This window comes from Pelophylax lessonae (assembly GCF_965119305.1).
Source record: "Pelophylax lessonae genome assembly, chromosome: 7".
In the NCBI taxonomy this organism is placed as follows: Eukaryota; Metazoa; Chordata; class Amphibia; order Anura; family Ranidae; genus Pelophylax; species Pelophylax lessonae.
This window is the reverse complement of record NC_138774.1, coordinates 227,138,026-227,162,604: the sequence shown is the minus strand read 5'-3', so window position 1 is coordinate 227,162,604 and position 24,579 is coordinate 227,138,026. Positions and strand designations below refer to the sequence as shown.

The 24,579-nt window shown below is 45.6% G+C and overlaps 2 protein-coding genes across 3 annotated transcripts in view; one reads left to right on the top strand and one right to left on the bottom strand.

Annotated features, from left to right (window-relative positions):
- LOC309560599 (ficolin-2-like) overlaps positions 1 to 24,579 on the bottom strand; it is a gene marked incomplete at its 3' end in the record, with an annotated part of 566,275 nt that overhangs the window by 231,045 nt on the left and 310,651 nt on the right. The gene's annotated exons all lie outside the window — the stretch shown is intronic.
- The window catches only part of OPHN1 (oligophrenin 1), a 257,850-nt gene continuing 248,535 nt past the window's right edge, over positions 15,265 to 24,579 (top strand). For both annotated transcript variants that reach the window (XM_082264515.1, XM_082264514.1), the window contains exon 1: positions 15,265 to 15,423. In XM_082264515.1, the coding sequence (XP_082120641.1) occupies positions 15,270 to 15,423 (154 nt within the window). In that variant the 5' untranslated portion in view covers positions 15,265 to 15,269. The remainder of the gene's footprint in view (positions 15,424 to 24,579) is intronic.

The window sequence follows — 24,579 nt, the reverse complement described above, 5'->3', positions numbered from 1 at the left end:
TCCCCTTTTGGTGACAGATGTTGGTCCCCTTTTGGTGACAGATGTTGGTCCTCTTTTGGGGACAGATGTTGGTCCTCTTTTGGTGACAGATGTTGGTCCCCTCTTGGTGATGGTCCCCTTTTGGTGATAAATTTTGATCCCCTCTTAGTAGTTACAGATGTTGGTCCCCTCTTGGTGATAGATGTTGGTCCTCTCTTGGTGACAGATATTGGTCCTCTCTTGTTGAAAGATGTCGGTCCTCTCCTAGTGACAGATGTTGGTCCCCTCTTGGTGACAGATGTTGGTCCCCTTTTGGTGACAGATGTTGGTCCCCTTTTGGTGACAGATGTTGGTCTCCTCATGGTGACAGATGTTGGTCCTCTCTTGGTGACAGATGTTGGTCCTCTCTTGGTGACAGATGTTGGTCCTCTCTTGGTGACAGATGTTGGTCTCCTTTTGGTGACAGATGTTGGTCCCCTTTTGGTGACAGATGTTGGTCCCCTCTTGGTGACAGATGTTGACTCTCTCTTGGTGACAGATGTTGGTCCCCTCTTGTTGAAAGATGTTGGTCCTCTCTTGGTGACAGATGTTGGTCCCCATTTGGTGACAGATGTTGGTCCCCTCTTGGTGACAGATGTTGGTCCCCTCTTGGTGACATATGTTGGTCCTCTCTTGGTGACATATGTTTGACCCCTCTTGGTGACAGATGTTGGTCTGCTTTTGGTGACAGATGTTAATCCTCTCTTGGTGACAGATGTTGGTCCCCTCTTGGTGACAGATGTTGGTCCCCTCTTGGTGACAGATGTTGGTCCCCTCTTGGGGACAGATGTATGTCCCCTCTTAGTTACAGATGTTGGTCCCCTCTTAGTGATAGATGGTGACAGATGTTGGTCTTCTCTTGGTGACAGATGTTGGTCCCCCTCTTAGTTACAGATGTTGGTCCCCTCTTGGTGATAGATGTTGGTCCTCTCTTGGTGACAGATGTTGGTCCCCTCTTGTTTAAAGATGTTGGTCCTCTCTTGGTGACAGATGTTGGTCCCCTCTTGATGACAGATGTTGATCTCTTCTTTGTGACAGATGTTGGTCCCCTCTTGGTGACAGATGTATGTCCCCTCTTGGTGACTGATGTTGGTCCCCTCTTAGTGATAGATGGTGACAGATGTTGGTCTTGGGGACAGATGTTGGTCCCCCTCCTAGTTACAGATGTTGGTCCCCTCTTGTTTAAAGATGTTGGTCCCCTCTTAGTGATAGATGGTGATAGATGTTGGTCCTCTCTTGGTGACAGATATTGGTCCTCTCTTGTTGAAAGATGTCGGTCCTCTCCTAATGACAGATGTTGGTCCCCTTTTGGTGACAGATGTTGGTCCCCTTTTGGTGACAGATGTTGGTCTCCTCATGGTGACAGATGTTGGTCTCCTTTTGGTGACAGATGTTGGTCTCCTTTTGGTGACAGATGTTGGTCCCCTCTTGGTGACAGATGTTGACTCTCTCTTGGTGACAGATGTTGACTCTCTCTTGGTGACAGATGTTGGTCCCCTCTTGGTGACAGATGTTGGTCCCTTTTTTGGTGATAGATTTTGGACTTTTCTTGGTGACAGAAGAGAGAGCAGGGGGGAGGGCAGAGAGGGGGGGGGGGAAATATGGGGGCAACACGGTGAGAGGGTTCGGGGGGCAGGGGGGAGGAAGAGATCAAGAGTGTTGGGGTGGGGTGGGGGGACAAAAGGAAAAAGGCGAGGGGGAGGCATAAGACGAGGTGAAATGGAAGAGAGAGGAATGAAAGGGAGAAAGAGAGTGGGGAATAGAGATAGTGAGGGGGGGGGGTAATAAATATACAGATAATAGGAGGCAAAGAAGGAAAAGACAGATGGATGGACAATAAGAAAGAAGGAAGAACCAGAGAGTGAAAGGGGGGGGGGGTGGTCAGTGGGGAGGATGTGAGGGGGGTGACCCTCAATGTAGAGTGTTGTGTCCCCGGATGTAGGAAGTGAAGTGTCCCCGGATGTAGGAAGTGAAGTGTCCCCGGATGTTGTGGTCGGGGTGATGACAGATTCAGGAAGTCTCTTCCTGTCTTTGTTGTGTCTCTTTAAGAGGAGATAAAGGGCGGAGAGAAGGCGGGTCCGGGGAGGGGCATGTTCCTGGAAGGATCGGAGAAGGAAGGTTGGAGGGAGATGTGTCAGAGGAGAAGGAGAAGAAGGAGGAGGATGGTGGAGGGGGGATCTGCGCTTATCATCACCGCCTGAGAGAGAGACAACACCGAGCCCCGGGAGGACAGGTACAGCACCGGGGAGAACGGAGGGGGCGGGGAGGAGGGTGATGTATGGAGGACACCGGGATCATCTCATTCATACACCGAGGAGGAGGAGAGGCCTCTCCACACCGCACCGACCATCCATCCATACAATACTGCACAATGATTGGCTGAGAGATGCTTGCTATGGGATGCTGTATGCTTAATGGGGGTTTGGTTGCCATGGGATACGGCATCCTTAGTCTGTGGAATCTTATTGATATGGGATGCTGGGAAGTGTGCGTATTGTGGGAAGTCTGGTTGCCATAGGATCCTTATTATGGGAAATAGGTTGCCATAGGATACTGCATATTTATTATAAGAATGTGGTTTTCATAGGATACTACATCTTTATTATGGGAAATGGTGGTTTCTAAGGGATACTGTATCCTTATTATGGGAAATGGTGGTTTCTAAGGGATACTGTATCTTTATTATGGGAAATGCTGTTGCTAAGGGATACTATATCCTTATTTTGGGAATGTGGTTGCTAAGGGATATTGCATACTTGTTATTGGAAATATGAATGCTGTATCCTTATTATATGAAGACTAGTTGCTATGAGATACTCCTTCCTTAGTATTTGAAGTCTGGTTGCTATGGCTACTGCATCATTGTATGAGGTCTGGTCACTATAGGATACTGCATCCTTAGTATGTAAAGTATGGTTGCTATGGAATACTGCATCCCTGTTGCTTGAAGTCAGGTTGCTAAGGGATATTGTATTCTAATTGGATGAGAACAGTTGCTATGGGATACTGCATCCCTATTGTATGAAGTCTGGTTGCTCTGGCTACTGCATCGTTATTGTGTGGTCTGGTTGCCATAGGATACTGCATGACTAGTATGTGACATATGGTTGCTAAGGGAAGTATGGTTTCTATGGGATACTGTATCCTGATTGTGTGCAGTCCGGTTGCTATGGCTACTGCATCCTTGTGTGAAGTCGTTGGGATCCAGCATCCTCATTGGATATAATGAAGAGCCCCTTCCAGGGATTGCAGTACACAGTATATCCCTGAAGCTGTGCTTCGCTCCATTGATCTACGGGCATTTCCTGTCCTCAGGGATCCTATATGTCACCCCTCCCATGTGTCACTTTATGTGCAGGACTCCTCCTCATGACAGGTGACCCCCTGACCTCAATAACCCCTCCAGGTCACACAAATGTATAGGCACAGCCTTTTATAAAAGCTATGATCAGAGGGGTGAGGGGTTAGACCCTCTGACCAGTATTTACTGCTGTCTGTATCCTCATTGGGGAATTCACCCTCCTGTCCTGTCCTTGGGAACGTTGTCCCCAAAATAGAAAATGAGACAAAATCCAAAACCTTACAGGTGTCCCCAGAGCAGGAAGAGAGAAGAAATCCTCCAATGGGGACACCTTTTCAGGTTTGTCCACACCACCAGGAGACCGCACCATGCTTTGTTACAATGCATCCGTTTTTTCCCCTATATTTCACTTCTGTTAAAATCTATGCAAAGAAGAGCTTTGTGATGCGTTTTGTGCGCTGTGGTATTCCTCAGTACACACGAACGCAGGGCACTGGTGTGCCCGGGACACATATCCTTGCCTTGGGCCTGCTTTGGTCTGATAGGTGTAAATGAGTCCTGTCTGAGAATCCGATTCCCCTCACTAGACATTTGTTCCCATTTCCTGTTCCACTTGCAGGACAGGAAGTGAAGGGGAACCTCCCCATCAGGATACAGGCAACAAAGTATGAAACCGGCTGGGGTTTTAATTGTGGATGAGCTTGGGTTTGGTCCAGAAGGAACCAGGCGTACCGAGCCAATCAGCTGCGGGTGGGAGATTTCCGGGCCCGGCATGTACACAAAGGGGCGGGGATGCTCATGGATATCATTCACCCAATATGGCAACGTGGCTATATTAGGTCAGTGATGTCACTATCATCCCTGCCCCTTTGTGTATGTGCAGCTGCGGGGCAGTTTTTACAGATGTGATAGTTTGAATAACAAATAATATTTGTAAATTATTATTATTTTTTTTTTTTTAGACAGTATTTTTGATGTTTTTTATAACTCACTTTATCTTATTTACATTTTAAATGTTGCTGATCAGTAGTGAGTTCTCCTTCTAAATATTGGTGATCAATGAGTTCTCCTTTAAATATTGGTGATCAGTAGTGATTGCTCCTTCAAATGAGGGTGATCAGTAGTGAGTTCCCCTTTATTTGTTTTGATTAAAAGTGAGTGCCCCTTATATGTCAGTGATCAGTAGTGAGTTCCCCTTTAAATGTTGGTGATTAGTTTTGAGTACCCCTTTAAAATGTGGGTGATCAGTAGTGAGTTCCCCTATAAAATGTGGGTGATCAGTAGTGAGTTCCCCTATAAAATGTGGGTGATCAGTAGTGAGTTCCCCTATAAAATGTGGGTGATCAGTAGTGGGTTCCCCTATAAAATGTGGGTGATCAGTAGTGGGTTCCCCTATAAAATGTGGGTGATTAGTAGTGAGTTCCCCTATAAAATGTGGGTGATTAGTAGTGAGTTCCCCTATAAAATGTGGGTGATTAGTAGTGAGTTCCCCTATAAAATGTGGGTGATCAGTAGTGAGTTCCCCTATAAAATGTGGGTGATCAGTAGTGAGTTCCCCTATAAAATGTGGGTGATCAGTAGTGAGTTCCCCTATAAAATGTGGGTGATCAGTAGTGAGTTCCCCTATAAAATGTGGGTGATCAGTAGTGAGTTCCCCTATAAAATGTGGGTGATCAGTAGGGAGTTCCCCTATAAAATGTGGGTGATCAGTAGGGAGTTCCCCTATAAAATGTGGGTGATCAGTAGGGAGTTCCCCTATAAAATGTGGGTGATCAGTAGGGAGTTCCCCTATAAAATGTGGGTGATCAGTAGGGAGTTCCCCTATAAAATGTGGGTGATCAGTAGGGAGTTCCCCTATAAAATGTGGGTGATCAGTAGGGAGTTCCCCTATAAAATGTGGGTGATTAGTAGTGAGTTCCCCTATAAAATGTGGGTGATTAGTAGGGAGTTCCCCTATAAAATGTGGGTGATCAGTAGGGAGTTCCCCTATAAAATGTGGGTGATCAGTAGGGAGTTCCTCTATAAAATGTGGGTGATCAGTAGGGAGTTCCCCTATAAAATGTGGGAGATCAGTAGTGAGTTCCCCTATAAAATGTGGCTGATTAGTAGTGAGTTCCCCTATAAAATGTGGGTGATCAGTAGTGAGTTCCCCTATAAAATGTGGGTGATCAGTAGGGAGTTCCCCTATAAAATGTGGGTGATCAGTAGGGAGTTCCCCTATAAAATGTGGGTGATCAGTAGGGAGTTCCCCTATAAAATGTGGGTGATTAGTAGTGAGTTCCCCTATAAAATGTGGCTGATTAGTAGTGAGATCCCCTATAAAATGTGGGAGATCAGTAGTGAGTTCCCCTATAAAATGTGGGTGATCAGTAGTGAGTTCCCCTATAAAATGTGGGTGATCAGTAGTGAGTTCCCCTATAAAATGTGGCTGATTAGTAGTGAGATCCCCTATAAAATGTGGGAGATCAGTAGTGAGTTCCCCTATAAAATGTGGGTGATCAGTAGGGAGTTCCCCTATAAAATGTGGGTGATCAGTAGGGAGTTCCTCTATAAAATGTGGGTGATCAGTAGGGAGTTCCCCTATAAAATGTGGGAGATCAGTAGTGAGTTCCCCTATAAAATGTGGGTGATCAGTAGTGAGTTCCCCTATAAAATGTGGGTGATCAGTAGTGAGTTCCCCTATAAAATGTGGGTGATCAGTAGGGAGTTCCTCTATAAAATGTGGGTGATCAGTAGGGAGTTCCCCTATAAAATGTGGGAGATCAGTAGTGAGTTCCCCTATAAAATGTGGGTGATCAGTAGTGAGTTCCCCTATAAAATGTGGGTGATCAGTAGGGAGTTCCCCTATAAAATGTGGGAGATCAGTAGGAAATAGGAAATATTAAATGTGGGTGATCTGTAGGAAATATTAAATGTGGGTGATCTGTAGGAAATATTAAATGTGGGTGATCTGTAGGAAATATTAAATGTGGGTGATCTGTAGCACTTGCACCACGTATTCTGCATTCATGTGCGTTTTGGCAGCCTGGTAAAATGAAGGTTGTGTGAAAACTGGAACACATGCATTCCAGTGTGAAGCGGCCCTTAGTCCTGCTGATCTCCTGCATTCTCTATACAGCCATTTCTCATCTCCATGCACTCCAGAGATGGCTGCATGACGTTTCTCAGGGCGGGTTTCCTGACGGTGACGACAGTGGGCCGTGTCTGTGGGATACGTTTTGAAACCTGCATTTGTAGCCTTAATGCCCAAGTCTGGTGGGGTGACAACGCAGAAGCACAATTGGGAGTCAGGGACAGAGCGTTGTCACCCTATAACAGGAAGTGCCTGAACAAGGACTGATATGGCAGGATCACCAGGAATTATTTGATGAAATGACCTTACAAACATTATTACCATGTTAAAGCCTATATGGGATTTTAGTGCTCAGGTTTACACCTACCTCTGTAGAGCCCTTCCATAATGTACGATCCGGAGGATTTATTTCTATCCCGGGTTTCCTGTGCCTCAGGATGTGCAAATAAATCCAACAAATATTGTTTTATTCTCAGTAGCACATGTCATCCTTGTTTACATGCCGTGCTGTGGGTGTCACATTTGGTCGGTGTCACTTTGTTACCATCAGGATAGAGATCAGTGTCTGACTTTCCTCCAGTCAGTATTTTCATTGTACCATCATCACCTTATTAGACAGAAAGTGTGCACTTTAACCACTTCCCCTCCAGAAGAATTTACCCCTTTCATGACCAGGGTATTTTTTGCTATTCAGCATTGCGCTACTTTAACCACTTCTGGACCAGAAGGTTTTACCCCCTTAATGACCAGGCCATTTTTTGCGATACGGCACTGTGGTACTGACAATTGCGTGGTCATGCAACACTGTACCCAAATGAAATTTATATCATTTTTTTTCCCCACAAATAGAGCTTTCTTTTGGTGGTATTTTGATCACCGCTTGCGCTATAAACAAAAAAAGAGCGACAACTTTGAAAAAAAAAAAACAAAAAACATTTCTCTTTCATTCATCGACGGACACAGCTCCAGAATCTTCTTAACTATTGGGTTTGCTGCCCCCTACAGGAGTAGGACACTAGGCAGGAAAAAGCTTTACCACACCTATGGGGCACTCCCAGGGTATATACTCCCACTTCCTCCAATAGGCATTCAGTTTTTTTTCTGCCTAGTCAGGAGTAAGGACCCAGTTCCTTGCTGGGATCTCTGGTCCTTTTTTTTTTTTTTTCTTCTTTTATTATTTTCTGTTCCTGTTAGAACTGCAATCAACTGCTGGACTGGGCAACAGACTGGATAGTCTAGATCAGTGAGGGCGAACCTTGGCACCCCAGATGTTTTGGAACTACAGTTCCCATGATGCTTAACTACCCTGTAGAGTGCATGAGCATCATGGAAAATGTAGTTCCAAAACATCTGGGGTGCCAAAGTTCGCCATCACTGGTCTAGATCCCTAAGGTCTCCCCACTCTGGCCAGGGAGCGCGCGCAGGCCTCAGCTCCATGCTAGGTCGGCCGCGACATAGTCCCACTGGACAAAGGCTGTCCTGCAAGTTAAACATCTCGCGAGGGTGCATTCGGATGGTGCGGTGGTCTGCCTGGAGCGGTGCCCACCCGGTTCCATGTTGTGGTAAATAGTGTCCCCCCTCTCCCCTGGTGGTCTTTTGGGGTGGATGTGGGCCCCTCCCTTGGACTGTCGGACCCCCAGCCCCTCTAAACAGTCACTGTGGGTGAACCCTTGGGCATCTGCTGGACTGAGGATCCATGCAATTTGCAGCTGGGCCCCCACAAAAATTTAGGCCGTGGTTTGCGGCCTGCTGGACCATATGGTCAGCTTGGCACCTCCCTTGAACTGGGTGTCGTCGTGGGGGCGCTTGTGACAGTCTTGCTGCCATTATTGTGTGAATGCGTGTCTGCGTCTCGGCGGGCAGCCCACCTTTTGAGGGGGGCTATGTTCTATTATGCCCTCTATGGTGGGCATTTAAGGTGACCCCCCTTGTCTTTTGCGAGGTCTCATAGGTGTTCCATTTGTTGACCCTTGGTCGTCGTCTCCTTGTGGGATCGCAGTCGGTGGTCTCCCTTAATTGTTATGTTTCAGGGTGAGCCTAGTATGTAGCGACCCTACTGGATCTGCGTCCACGCACTTCAAGTGCTCTGTTAGTGAGGATGATTCCTCTTCTACTGCAGCCACGCATGACACGGCGCTGGTGGATGCACTGATTGTATCGATACAGGCAACTTTAAAAATAGAGGATGCAGCTGCTGTTGCGTCAGAGGCGCCAGTCCCCTTTGGTACCCGCAGCCCCTCAAAAAGCGGCAAAGGTATTCCCTTTTTCCACCTAATTTGACACAGTGACCGAAAAACACAATAGGTCAGTGCCTAAGTGTTTCGCTAGACAATATCCCTTTGAAGAGTCCCTGTTAAAAACGTGGACAGTCCCACCTGTGGTGGATTCTTAGGTTCCAGGTTGAATAAATCCACTCTAATCCAGTGGAGATGTCTCTGGCTTTTAAAGACCCCCCTTGACAGGAGAGCCTAGACTTTGGTCCGCCACATGTTTACTGTGTTCACCATAGCATTGGTGTCCCAGACTTTTAACGGTGTGGGCAAGCTTTTGCACCAGAATCTGGAGTGGGAACAGCTTCCACCTGCCCTTGCTGAACTGGCAGACCAGTTGACCCAGGGGTTGCAGTTTGTCTGTGATGCCTCTCTGGATGCGGCTCCCTTAGTTTCTAGGCTGTCTGTGACAGCAGTGGTCCTTTGGCGCATGAAATGGGTGATATCATTAAGGGTCTTACAGGGAGGAAGAGTACTATTCTACTTCCACAGGCTGCCAGGGGCAAGGAGTCTCGTGGCAGACATGGGCCCTTTTTTTCTTGGCTCATATGCAGCCTTTTCATCTCTCAGGATCTTAAGACAAAGGATCTAAGTCTGTCAGGACTTCCTCTGGAGGTTCCAAAAGGACCTGGTCTGGAAAGCCAAGAACAGGTTCTTCCAGACCTGCAGACAAGGGGGTCACGAGCTGGTTCGGCCTGGCTACAAGATCGAGTTTTGGTCCAACCTGCGTTTGAACCCAGACTGCCTGCGGGGTCTCTTTGGGCTGGTGCAAGACTTTTACTACAAGGGGTGATTGTTCCCGTTCCAAAAAGTTTTTCAAGGTTTCTAGTCAAACCGGTTTCCAGTCGCAGGAAGGAAGGCAAGGTACATCCAATCCTGGACCTCAGGGCTTTGAACCCCCTTGTGCGGGTACAGAAGTTCTGAAAGGAGTCTATTTGTGCGGTAGTGGCATCCCCACAGGGCAAATCCTTCCTTCCCCTGTACTGGACGGTGGTCTCGACTGTTACCAGCCTGTCCGGGTGCGGTGGCATTTTGGGCACGAATGTGCTCAAAGCGTCTGGACTCTGTCAAGACTACCGATCAATATACTGGAACTTTGAACTACAAGATTTATCAGGCTCACTGGACAAATCGCCTTTAGGGGTGCCCGGTAAGGATTCAATGGGACAATGCCACGGCCGTGGCCTATGTCAATTACCAAGGGGGCACAAGAAGTGTCCTGGCGGCTCGGGAGGTAGCCGGCATTCTAAGGTTCAGCTGGTTCTCCGGTGGAGAACTCCCGCGGTGGACCTGTTGGCCTCTCGTCTCAACAGGAAGGTACATAGAATTAGGGCAAGGTCTCGGGATCCTCTGGCCGACGCCACAGACGCACTGGTGGCTCCTTGGGGCCAGTATCATCTGATATACACCTTTCCCCTGCTAAAACTTCTGCCGAGGCAGAACGGAATCTGGTCATCCTAGTGGCTCCAGACTGGCCTCGCCGGTCTTGGTATGCTGATCTGGTATGGCCGGTCGCCTATGCCCTTTGGATACTTCCTCTCAGAGAAGATCTATTACCCTAAGGGCCAGTCTTCCATCCTGCTTTACAGTCACTGGCTTTAACGGCTTGGCTGTTGAAAGCCAGGTGCTGAAGGATAGGGGGTTGTCTGAATCAGTGATTCCCACGCTGTTAAAGGCTAGAAAATCTATCTCCTAGGAAGATTTACCATCGGGCCTAGAAGACGTATATTGCGTGGTATGAGTATCTTGGGGGTTATCCCCGTTCCCTTTCAGTGGCTGGGATTGTGGCATTCCTCCGAGGTGTTGAGCAGCGCCTGGCCTTGGGTATTGTCAAGGGCCAGGTTTTCGACCTTGGCTGTCTTCTTTTACCAACCTTTGGTTCACACCTTTATTCAGGGTGTTTGCCACTTGGCTCCCTCAGTTTGTTCTCCGTTGCCTCCATGGGATCTCAATTTGGTGCTGTCGGTTCTCTTAACTGCCTTTCAAAAATATTTGCGAGCTTCCTCTGCTTACATTGTCCCAGAAGGTGGCCTCCTTGGTGGCTATTACTTCTGCACGCAGGGTGTCGAAGCTGGTGGCATTGTCTTGTCGTTCACCTTACTTGGTGGCTCACAGAGATCAAGTGGTGTTTCTCCCTTGTCAGTCTTTCCTTCGTAAGGTTGTTTCTGGTTTCCATCTAAATTAAGACATTGGGTTGCCTTCCCTGTGTCCTAAGTCTAAACATCCTAGGGGGATTGCCTTGCACTCTCTGGATGTGGTTTCGGAGCGCTCAGGGTGTAGCTTGTGGCAACCGAGTCATTTAGGAAATCAGCCTTACTGTTTGTCCTTACGGATGGACTTCGCAAGGGGTTGGTCGTGTCTGCCACGACCATTTCCAGATGGACAAGACAGACGGTGGTGCAGGTCTATTCCATCAAGGGTCAGGTTCCTCCCTTCCCTGTTAAGGCACTCTCTATGCAGGCCCTTAGTGCGTGAAAACGGACAGGTGGTCCATTTTTATCCAATCTTCCCATAGAGGAGAGCGGGACTCTGACAGGTCCGACTCTGCAGTGAGCAGAGAGGGACCTGTCATCCATCTGTTCAGTGGAGATCAATAGAGTGATCCCCGCTGAGCAAGCAGAGTCTGTCAAAACAGATCCACACTGTGTGAAAGGGGCCTAATACTGCTTTACATTCCCCCCGGCCCACAATAGATTTACTGCAGGCGGGCAGCACAGGCAGGCCAGACAATGTACCTGTATATCACCAGCTTGCTTCTGGGTTTGCATGTCTGTCCATCCAGTCCTGAGATTTACACAGCTCTGCCAAGAGGACGACGCCACCTACAGTTGGGCCCCATTCACACTTGCGCATAGTGGAAAGGCAGGCGTGTGAATGGACACGGCACGAGTTTGGCAGCGGATTTCAGCTGAAGATTTTGGCTGAAATCGGCTGATCTGCTGTGTCCAATCACACACGCAGAATTCTGTGTTTACAAACGACTGTGGACAGCGATCAGGCTGTTTCTTCTCCCAGAAAAGCAGAGAGAGAAAAAAAAAAACAGCCAGATTAGAAAGTAAAAGCAGCATGCATTACACATTGTTAGGCATGCAGTTAACCCCTTCCCAGCCAGTGTCATTAGTACAGTATCAGTGTATAGTATTCACACTGATCAATGTATTTGTGTCACTGGTGATGTCAGTGGCAGTTAGTAACCTTCCCAGATAGTGTCTGTTTTATATAATAAAAAAATAAAACACCCAGTGGTAATCAAATACCACCAAAAGAAAGCCCTATTTGTATGAAAAAAAAAATGATATAAATGGGTACAGCGTTGCATAACTGCACAATTACCAGTTTACCACTTGCAGACTGGACGCTGCATATAAACTGCAGCAAAGTGATGCTATTGCACGAAACGACGTACCTGTACATCGTTTCATTCGGTAGCCACTAGATGGTGCCATCGCACCGCCGGAGGATGTCCGCCGGCCACCCGCGATCACCCCCCTATGTAAAAACAAGGCAGATCGCTGTTCTGCAAGGGGACAAGATGCAGATTTTTTTTTATTAAAAACATGTAGCTTAATGCATATTGGTCTAAATTGATGGAAAACAAAATTCAGCGTTTTACATTTTTTTTATTGGATGTGTTTAGCAGAAAGTAAAAAGATTGGATTTTTGTCTTGCTGTAAAATCCTTTTCTCTGATGTTCATTGACGGACACAGCTCCAGAATCTTCTTAACCATTGGGTTATGCTGCCCCCTACAGGAGTAGAACACTAGACAGGAAAAAGCTTTACCACACCTATGGGGCAGTCCCAGGGGTTACTGTATACTCCTACACTCTGTTCTAGGCATTCAGTTTTGTTGCAAGCAGGGTCAGAAGAAAAATAAACCAACTTAATAGAGGGGTAGGTGCTGTGTCCATCAATGAAAAGCATTGCTCCCAGGATTCAATGTGCCTGCACCGGCCCCGCACGTCAGTTCCGGCACAGGCGCGTCATTCCCTGCATGCTCAGAAGCTGTGCAGGGATGACGCGCCTGCCCCGGAAGTGACGAGCGGGGCCAGAGAAGGCGCATTGTGGGACCGAAGAGGACGCAGAAGAGGACGCGCTGGCTTCAGCTGCCCACACCTGAGATGGCAGCGCTGGAGAAGAAATTTTCAAGGTAAGTATTTTTTCTAAAAGGTAAGTGCGACCCGGGACAGTACAGAGGCTATCCATTATGAAATGTACTAGCCCTGACTGTCCCGGGAGTATTTTTAGTGAAAAATAGTTTCCGAGGCCGGAATTCCGCTTTTAACTTTCCAACCAGGTAACATGGAGCTCAACCAGGAACAACTGGAGCTCACCTGAAAACGACACACCCTCAGAGAGGACCAGCTCCTCTCAAACTGCAGCCTGCAAAACCTTGCGGCCAAAAGCAGCATCCGCAGATGTCAGCACATCCACTTTATAACGTTTTGTGAAAGTGTGCACAGATGACGAGGTGGCCGCCTTGCAAACCTGCGTCACTGACGCCTGATGGCGGAAGGCCCAAGAGGCATTAAGCATGCGCCTAGAAAGTGCCTTAACAGGGAAAGGAGAAACCTGACCCTTGATGGGATAGACCTGCACCACCGTCTGTCTTGTCCATCTGGAAATGGTTGCAGAAGACTCAACCAACCCCTTGCAAGGGTCATCTGTAAGGACAAACAGTAAGGCTAATTTCCTAAACTAGTTGGTTGCCGCAAGGTACACTCTTGTCGGATTCAATGCCAGACACATGTCCGCTGACATCCGCCCTCCACATAGAGGGGAATGGGTGGCCCGATCGAGACCGCCTGTAAAAAACATACAGACAGACCTGATCGATCCGTTCGTGCGAAAGGGCCCTAAAACCAAAATCACACATTTTATTATATTGCAGCTTACCAATTCTTAGATGTGATGGCTGCATTAGTTTTGTTTTTTGAGCTTTCTTTCCTTTATTTTCATCTGGTAATGATCCAGCCAGTTAGGCTGTTGTTTTTTAAAAGACCAAGCTCTCTGGCAGTTACAGGGTTTAGACCAGGGATGGGGAACCTGCGGGCCGTATGCGGCTCCCGAAGCCATCTGATCCGTCCCTGCCATTGGGCTGCCTCCGGAGGGGGAGTGCCTCCTGATTTCACACAGAGCGGGTTCCTCTGCTTACCCGGCGCGGCCGCTGTCATACAAAGTCACGGCTCCTACCTATGATAGACAGCACAGTGGTGACGTCTATCATAGGAGTCGGTCCAGGAGGCGTGACTTCGTATGAGAGCGCTCCGCGCCGGGTAAGTAGAAGAACCCTGCTCTGTGTGTAATCGGGAGGCGCTCTAATCCCCATGCGCTCTGCATTGATTGGGGCACTAATCACTCTGCATTGATGGGGGCACTAATCTCTCTGCATTGATGGGGGCACTAATCACACTGCATTGATGGGGGCACTAATCACTCTGCATTGATGGGGGGGCACTAATCACTCTGCATTGATGGGGGGGCACTAATCACTCTGCATTGATGGGGGGGCACTAATCACTCTGCATTGATTGGGGCACTAATCACTCTGCATTGATTGGGGCACTAATCACTCTGCATTGATGGGGGCACTAATCACTCTGCATTGATGGGGGCGCTAATCACACTGCATTGATGGGGGGCATTTATCACTCTGCATTGATTGGGGCACTAATCACTCTGCATTGATTGGGGCACTAGTCACTCTGCATTGATTGGGGCACTAATCACTCTGCATTGATTGGGGCACTAATCACTCTGCATTGATGGGGGGTGCTAATCACTCTGCATTGATGGAGGGCGCTAATCACGCTGCATTGATGGGGGGCACTAATCATTCTGCATCCATCACATTAGGGGTGAGTTAATTAAATGTTTGACCAAATATAGCAGGCACATTTTTAAGTTGATAATTTTGTACTGCCCCCGAATGATTTTAAAAATACCCAAATGGCCCTCGGGCAGAAAAAAGGTTCCCCACCCCTGGTTTAGACAAACCATTTACCGCTGGGAGGGGTGCTTACAATGATCAGCTTTTATTTAACTATGGAAAACCTTTATCCCAAAAGGAAAAAAATTGGTTTAGTATATAAAGTATTCGCTGGATTTCGGCTTCAATTTTGTTAGTGTATCCAAATCTGCTAGTACATCTAACACTCTACTCCACCCCCAGACTGACAGTGCTTTTTTCTGCTGTGCCTCATGTGCTTCTTCAGTGTGTGTGTGTGTGTGTGTGTGTGTGTGTGTGTGTGGGGGGGGGGGGGGGGGGGTTCTTATACAGGAGGTGTGATACTGTCTACTGTATAAGCCTATAAAAAAAAAAAAAATAAATGCAGCCGCCACATCTAACGGCGGTAAGCTAAAATAAATGACGTGTTCAGTTTTGGGTTTAATACCACTTTAGGTGCTGGAAGTCTTAAAAAATGAGGGGGTGGATATCACTTTAGGATAACCAATAAAGGGGATCATTAGGACACCGTGCATTAATCAATGGTTATTACAGCACAGCGCCCCCTTCAGTCGATATAATAGATCAGGATTGGTCTGTAGATGTCAATGCTGGGGGGACGGTGCAGTAACAGTTGTGTCTTCCTCCTCCAGGACTAACCATGGGCCACCCACCTCTGGAGTTCAGCGACTGCTACCTGGACAGTCCGGTCTTCAGAGAGAGCCTGAAGGGGTATGAGCAGGAGCTGGAGAGGACCAACAAATTCATCAAAGACGTCATCAAGGATGGGAACGCTCTCATCAGCGCCATCAAGGGTAAGAAACCTTCAGACCCCGCTTTCCTATGTCTGTATTCACCCCAATATTGTACTTTAAATCCTCCCTCCCGCCTCCCCTTGCACAGTTCAGCTCCTCTCCTGGACTGAAATGGCTTACTTTGATTTCACTGCACACTGTGAGCTTCTCACAATGTGTATTAAAAGCTGTGCACTCAGAGCCCATCTTATTTCCTGGCTGGAGAACATCCAGGATTTAGAGTGGGAGAGGGAGGGGCAGGACTGGGAGCCAATCAGGTGTCTTGCATGCCGATGTGCTGACCAGGAGCATGCTAGCAGCAGGAGAGAGCAGAGGGTTGACCTGAGCAGTGTGCTGCTGCTCTTTCCTCCCCAGCCTGACTGTCTCTTGCCCTCCCCTTCCATTCATTGCATTTCAGTTCTTTCAATCATGGAGTCTCAGCATCACATGTGAGTGTTTTGCACGCCTAGGAACACCCATTCCTCCAGACTGACACCCACCCATCAAGGCATTTTGATATTTGCATACAGTGGTGATCGAAGGTTTGGGCACCCCAGGTAAAAATTTGTATTAATGTGCATAAAGAAGCTAAGGAAAGATGGAAAATCTCCAAAAGGCATCAAATTACAGATTAGACATTCTTATAATATGTCAACAAAAGTTAGATTTTATTTTCATCATTGACACTTTCAAAATTACAGAAAACAAAAAAATGGCGTCTGCAAAAGTTTGGGCACCCTGCAGAATTTATAGCATGCACTGCCCCCTTTGCAAGGCTGAGACCTGCCAGTGTCATGGATTGTTCCCAATCATCGTCTGGGAAGACCAGGTGATGTCAATCTCAAAGGTTTTAAATGCCCAGTCTCATCTGACCTTGCCCCAACAATCCGCACCATGGGATCTTCTAAGCAGTTGTCTAGAAAACTGAAACTGAAAATAGTTGACGCTCACAAAGCTGGAGAAGGCTATAAGAAGATAGCAAAGCGTTTTCAGATATTAACTCTGCAGGGTGCCCAAACCTTTTTTTTTTTTCTGTAATTTTGAAAGTGTAAATGATGGAAATAAAATCTAACTTTTGCTGACATATTATAAGAATGTCGAATCTGTAATTTGATGCCTTTTTGGAGATTTTTCCATCTTTCCTTGGCTTCTTTATGCACATTAATACAAAATTTTACCTGGGGTGCCCAAACTTTCGTTCCCCACTGTAACTCCTCCCACTGCTTGCATCAGGGGTGATGGCTTCTAAGGGGAGTACTGAGGCACAGTGCTGTGATGTTCTCAGGAAGGGATGTACAGCACCCTGCTGGCCCCTCCCACCAGCCACCTGCCTGCATTGCATAGAGAAGCACAAAGACCCCAGTGATGACATCAGTGATGATGGCCCCTCCCACCAGCCATGATCTGCCTGCATTGCATAAAGAAGCCCAGAGACCCAGTGATGACATCACTGGGTCTATAATAAGGTCCATAATGAAAACAGGTTTGGTTTAATAACGGCATAACATGCCACAGATCTATCTGGTATCTACTTATCGGAGTCTATTTAAGGGCCAGTTCACACCACATCCAGTCCAGTGCTTTTTTTATTTTATGCATAAAAAACACATGGAAAGTAGGTTATATGGTTTAGTGGTATAGTTCACACCAGTGCTTGCAGTTCCAGAAAAAACACGCTGCTGCATTTTTCCTGCACTGGACTGTACTGGAACGCTGTAAAGCACACTGGAACACACATGTCCTTATTTAAGGTTAAGAAAAAAGAGGGGTGTAAAAGGAATCGACTGCATCAAAAACGCACTGGAACGCATCCAGACTGCTTTTTCATGGTGTGAACTGGCCCTTTAGGACAGTCAAATTTCTGAGCCCCGATGAAGGGGGAGCCTGGCCCCTGAAACGTGTTGGCTGTGAACCAATTTTAGCATTAAAAACATTGGAGCTCTCATTGGAGTGTATATGTGTAGAGTCCAAACTTTAACCTTGGGCCCCCTACCTTATTAAGGGGTGTCCCCATTTTGTCCTGGAGCTAGTGGACCCAGTGATAATCCAATTGACCCATTGAAAACCTGTATCCAGCCCCCTATCTTTAATTGTGTTTTTTATTTGTATTTAGCATTAAAACTGTCACAGGGGGCCCAACCCTTCCCTGCTCCATCCTAAACTAATATATAGCAATACATTGCCTTCACACACACTTTAATAAATTGTTGCTTTTATTATTTTTTATTATTAATATTATTTGTTTTTTATTTATTATTTAACTATGTATTTATTTATAATAGTTTTATTATTTATTTTTTATTATTTTCATTTATTTAATAATTTTATTTTTTATGGATTTACCTATTATAGTTTTATTTTTAAAGCTTTTATTATTTTATTCTTGTTATTGATTTTTGTTTATTTAATTTTACTATTCATTATAGTTTATTTGATAATTCTTTTTTTTTTTTTTTTTTTTATTTCATAATTTTTATTATTGATTTTTATCTATTTATTTTAGTTTTATTTTTAAAGCTTTTAGATTTTGTATTATTATTTTGATTATTTATTGATGTATTTATTATTTTAAACAACCAGTGTAACTACCTGGATTAGACTCAGTATCCGTTTCTTGCAATCCTGTGGTATTTGGACTGGGAGAGGGAGGGGCAGGACCGGGAGCCAGTCAGGTGTCTTGCATGCAGATGTGCTGACCAGGAGCATTCTGGCAGTAGGAGAGAGCAGAGGGTTGACCTGAGCAGTGCGCTGCTGCTCTTTTACAGTCCAGTCAGCAGGCTAAGTCCTCGTTTACACTTGCTTTTCTCTCTGAAGAGCGATTCTCTTTCAGATCGCTCTTCAGAGAGCATTTGAGAGGCGGCGAGGAGGTGTTGTATTGCTTCCTTACAACCTGCTGTGGCCCCTTTTGATCCCCGGACTAGCGCGCTGCAAACACTTGCAGGACATTTTGTAGGGCAGCCTCATTCACTGGAATGGGTCGCACTGGGTGGCCGATACCCTTAAAGCGACAGGCGGTATAATTTCTGTCTGTGACTCCCCTGGCAGCTAAAAAGGGATTGGGGGGGGGGGGGTCAGTGGTAAAAATATAGCGTATTTGTGTAGCCTCCTTTTTTTTTTTCTTTTCTTTTCTTTTCTTTTTTTTTTTACCATCCCTCAACTGCTAACGTGAATGAGCCCTAAGGGTGGGGAGATCACAACATTGTATCTCTTAACTGTAACTGGTGTCATCCACTTGGCAGAGCTGTGTAAACCTCAGGACTGGATGGACAGATATACAAATCCTTTGCCTGGTAAAGCAGCTCCCTTAGCTGTGTGTTCGGAGTTCATCTTTAAGACTATTATGTACTATTGTGTCTGATGTACTGACAGGCCATTGTTCAGGGATGAGTCATTGTCACCTACTGACTCATGACGTCTCCTGTTGCTTGTGTCGTGTCAGTAAACAATGGCGGGGAAAGGTGTGTTGAAATGCCGAGGCTGAGAAATCTGCAATGACAAATAGAAGGTTGATCACATAATAAAATAAAAGCAATCTATAAGGAGAACGTGACCCCCGGTCTGGTGATGGGAGACTCCGCATTATATTTGTAGTAACGGACGGATCTCGCCATTTATTTTCCAATCTCACCTGCAGAACTGACAATTGAAATCTGATTTTCTGCTATGGCAACGAGTCCTCCCGTCTTCTCTGGAATTTGTACATGAGATACAAATGTTATACAATGTTATACATCATCTATTTATATGTTGGCAGTTTCCTGTGTGCTCATTGTTTTCCCTTAGGCCCCATTCACACCCGCATGACACTTATGATTTTTTTTTTTTCTTTTCCCCTCAATTTATTTATTTATTAATCTATTTATTTTTTTCCCCTTCGATTTTTTTTTTTTTTTTTTTCCTTTTTTTTTTTTTTTTTTCTCCCTCTCCATTTTCTTTTCTTCCTTCTTTTTTATTTTTATTTTCTATTTTGTGTGTGTGTTTGTCAAACGACCACATAGGGCAGTCCTTTCACTTACATGGGCTGTGGCACCAACCTTTTTGTGGCAGTAAACTTTGCACGTTTTTCGTGTTGCGTGTTTTTCACACGACCGAATGTGCATCTGCGATTGGGTGGTCCTTAACCACTTATGCTGTGGAAGGTTTTACCCCCTTCATGACCAGGGCATTTTTTGCTATTCACTGTAACTGCCAATTGCAAAGTCATGCAACGCTGTATACAAATTCAATTTTCTATAATTTTTTTTTCACACAAATAGAGCTTTCTTTTAGTGGTATTTGATTGATAGAAACAAATAAAGACCCCCTTCATGACCAGGGCATTTTTTGCTATTTTTCAAAATTGGCATTTTTATTTTGTTTATAGCGCAAAAAGTAAAAAAAAACCCAGTGGTGATCAAATAGCCGCAAAAAGCTCTATTTGCGGGGGAATAATGAGATAATTTGTTTTTATGTACAGTGTTGCATGACTGTGCAATTACGCGCAGTCATGCAACACTGTACATAAGCAAAATTGATATCATTATTCCCCCATAAATAGAGCTTTCTTTTGGTGGTATTTGATCACAACTGGGGTTTTTTTTTTTTTTGCGCTATAAATGAAATAAAAAAACTGAATTTTTCTACTATAAAACATAGCCAATTAAAAAATGTTATTAATCAAATTTATTCCCAAATTAGGCCACTATGTATTCTGCTACATATTTTTTGTTAAAAACAAAATTAAAAAAATAAGTATATATTGATTGGTTTACGCAATAGTTATAGCATCTACAAACTATGGGATATATACTGTGTGTGTGTTTTTTTTTTTTTTTTTTTTTATACTAGTAATGGCGGCGATCAGCGGCTTAATAGGATATTGCGGCAGACATATTGACACTTTGTGGGAACCAAAAGTGAAAATATATCAGCGCCTACACCTCCACTGAAGACAAAAGCACTCAAAGTTAATCTAAATAACCACAAAAAAACAATGATAGGAAATGAGTGCAGCGCTAAAACTAAAATGAATCAATTTAAATAGGAAATATAGTCCATGCAAAGGAGGAAGGGCCCCGTGTGGATAAAGAGGCACTCAGAGCCAATGCTGTGGTCTTGAAACTACAAATCCACCACCAGATAGAATGGCCTCTCACCTCAAAGCACTGACCACAAAGGGTCAAATCACCAGGACAGATTCCACTTGCAACTGAACACTGACGATAACACCTTTGGCAGAATGGATGGATGGGATGATCCCAGTTGCTCCAAATACCTCCAGGGGATACCGATTAGACAATCCAAAAGCTTGCTCTCTTAGTGGTGTGACTCAAAGAAAGACAAGGGATCGCATATAGTGAAGTATGTCTAACACATTTATTAATTAAAACATAAGAAAGCCTCCTACTTAATAACCGCATACAGCAGGCACATCACATCCTCTCTTGCTGAATGGAACAGTCATACACTTCCTCGAGCGGCTCTGTGAGACAGCGGGTGATTTCACGGCTCCTCCCTTCCGCACGCGTGGCGTCCCATAAGGGAAGGGACTTCCTCAGCGGCTTTGTGGGAACCAGTGGCACTAATACAGTGATCAGTGCTAAAAATATGCACTGTCACTGTACTAATGACAATGGCTGGGAAGGTGTTAAACACATCAGGGGCGATCAAAGGGTTAAATGTGTGCATGTGTGTAATTATTATTGTTAAAGGGCTAAATGTGTGCCTAGCCAGTGTTTTTGTGTGTACTATGTGTGCTTTTACTAAGGCATGTGCTTTGCAGGGAAACAAAATCCAGCACATCCCCACTGACCGGACAGAGGCTGAGCTCCATCCAGTGTGTCTCCTCGCTGATCAGTGGGTGGAGGCGGACATCCTTTTTCTGGCACCCATGGATCGGCTCCTTCTGTAACTAATCACAGCGAAAGCAGCGCGGGTGTCCAAATTGGGCCCAGTTAGCCATTTTTCCTCCCCAAATGTCATGCGACTCGTTAGTGTTACGAGGTCTCACTGTGAATGGGGATTAGGTGTGTTAAATTTGGTGTTATCACTTTCACTCGCTCATACTGGTCACTGAAAGTACAGCATGGCACCTCGTTGGCAAAGAACTCTCTGAATCTGAAAAAAAGAATTGTTGCTCTACATGAAGACGGCCTAGGCTATTAGAAGATTGACCCTAAAACTGAGCTGCAGCACGGTGGCCAAGACCATACAGCGGTTCAACGGGACAGGTTCCACTCAGAAGAAGTTGAGTGGACGTGCTCAGCGTCATATCCAGAGGTTGTCTTTGGGAAATAGACGTATGAGTACTGCCAGCATTGCTGCAGAGGTTGAAGGGGTGGGGGGGGGGGGGGGGGGTCAGCCTGTCAGTGCTCAGACCATACGCTGCACACTGCATCAAATTTGTCTGCATGGCTGTCATCCCATAAGAAAACCTCATCTAAAGATGATGCACAACAAAGCCCACAAACAGTTTTCTGAAGACAAGCAGACTAAGGACATGGATTACTGGAACCATGTCCTGTGGTCTGACGAGACCAAGATAAACTTATTTGGTTCAGATGGTGTCAAGCGTGTGTGGCGACAACGATTTAAGGAGTACAAAGACAAGTTTGTCTTACCTACAGTCAAGCATGGTGGTGGGAGTGTCTTGGTCTGGGGTTGCATGAGTGCTGCCGGCACTGGGGAGGTACAGTTTGAGGGAACCATGAATGCCAACATGTACTGTGACATAATGAAGCAGAGCATGATCTCCTCCCTTCTAAGACCGGGCTGCAGGGCAGTTTTCCAACATAACGACCCCAAACACACCTCCAAGACGACCATTGCCTTGCTAAAGACGCTGAGGGTAAAGGTGATGGACTGGCCAAGCATGACTCCAGATCTAAACCCTATAGATCATCTGTGGGGCATCCTCAAACGGAAGGTGGAAGAGAGCAAGGTCTCTAACATACACCAGCTCTGTGATGTCGTTATGGAGGAGTGGAAGAGGACTCCAGTGGCAACCTGTGAAGCTCTGGTGAACTCCATGCCCAAGAGGGTTAAGGCAGTGCTGGAAAATAATGGTGGCCACACAAAATATTGACACTTTGGGCCCAATTTGGACATTTTCACTTAGGGGTGTACTCACTTTTGTTGCCAGTGGTTTAGACATTAATGGCTGTGTGTTGAGTTATTTTGAGGGGACAGCAAATTTACACTGTTAGACCCCATTCACACTGCCGCGACCAGAAAGTCGCCTCATTTCAGCGCGACTTTGCGCGAATTCAGCGTGACTTGTATGATAGACGACCTTGTATTTGGCCAATCAGTATATGATGGTTCTGGGTCATGCTCAATCACACAAAAAAAAAAGTTATTAAAAATTGTCGTTTTTGAAAGAGAGCCAATTATTGAAAAAATTATTTAAAAAAAAAAATGAGATTTCTTTGGATTTAGTATCTGGGGGGTCTAAAAAGTGTACCTGTGAAGTTTTGAGCTCTGTAGCATGTCCAGAACCAGAAAAAATATATAATTTTTCTTAGAATTTTTAGTAGCGCAGGGATGTGGCTCCGCTCCACCTGGGCGTTTTTGTTGCAGGCGTTTATCGGGCATTTTTTGGGCGTCTTTGGAGGCAGGCATGACATCTGAACTTGTGTAGGGGTATATATACACACACACACACACACACACATATATAGGTGTAATAGGAGCGGAGCCACATCCATGCGCTAATGAAATTATTTGAAGGGATGGGGCTCCGCTCCTATTACACCTATATATGTGTATGTGTATATATACATACGTGTGTGTGTGTGTGTGTGTGTGTGTATATATATATATATATATATATATATATATATATATATATATATATACCCCTACACAAAAGTTAAGATGTCATGCCTGCCTCCAAAAACGCCAAGAAAATGCCCGATAAATGCCTGCAACAAAAACGCCCAGGTGGAGCGGAGCACCATCCCTGCGCTACTAAAAATTCTAAGAAAAATGATCTGTTTTTTTCTGGTTCAGGACCATTTTAATAGAAAATTGGATCACAAGTCGCTTCAAATAAGATAAGGAGGCGACTCCCATTGAAGTATATGGGACAAGTCGCCTCAAAGTAGTACAGGACCCTTTTCAGAAGTCGGAGCGACTTCAGTAGTGCCAATTAAGACGGCACTGATTGATTAACATTGCTTTTGTTATGTCAAGCGACTTGGGGCGACTTGAGGGCACATTTGGACTCTAAACAGAATGGACTGTTATACAAGCCGTACACTCCCTACTTTACATTGCAGCAAAGTGTCATTTCTTCAGTGTTGTCACATGAAAAGATATAAATTATTTACAAATAGGTGAGGGGTGTACTCACTTTTGTGAGATACTGTACATGATTCTGCACAGAATTGCTGCCTTGTAGCAGAATATCTGCTATAGGGTGGTCCGTAAGTGGTTACTTTCTGGCTATTTTTTCTCCCTGCTTTTCAGCAGGTTTCAGCTGAAATCATTGGCTGAGACCTGCTGCCAAACTCATGCTGTGTCCAATCACCACATGGGTCGGCAGAGGGTGCACGCATGCATGCCGCATACCCAGACAAAGGCTAGCAATGTATATATACCTTGCCGTGCCTGTACCTGCCTCCTGCTAGCCGTATATTTATTGTGAGCGTTCGGAAGGCGGTTAAGAAATGTATGTATGTCATTTATTTATTACAGGTAGTGCCATCCATTTCTGATGCACAATATGGCACAATATTTTCCGGAACACAAAGGCGTTTCTGCGCCACGAAGGTGGGAATGGGGTCTAAAGGGATTGAGCTGTCCAATGGCTGATGAGACTGACATGAGTAATGCAGCTCTGTATTTATTAAACCCTTTATGACCGCCTATCACACACACAGTACGCGCGGCGGCAGAAGGGCGGCCTTTAACGCCCACATGTCGCACATATGATTCCCTGGGAGGTCGGTGTTTCTTTGCTGCAAATGCATGCTCCCAGCCAGAGGCAGCTCCTGGTACCTGCTAATAATCGGTAGCCAGGGGAACCAGCTCCTGATCATGTGACCACTATGACAATCACAATGGTCACATGATCGGCCGATCTTTCTTGCCTCCTTGGCATATAGGACTTTTTAAAGGGATCAGCTCCCGATCATGTGACTAATGTGATAATTACAGTGGTCACTTGATTGGCCAATCTTTTCTGCCTCCTAGTTA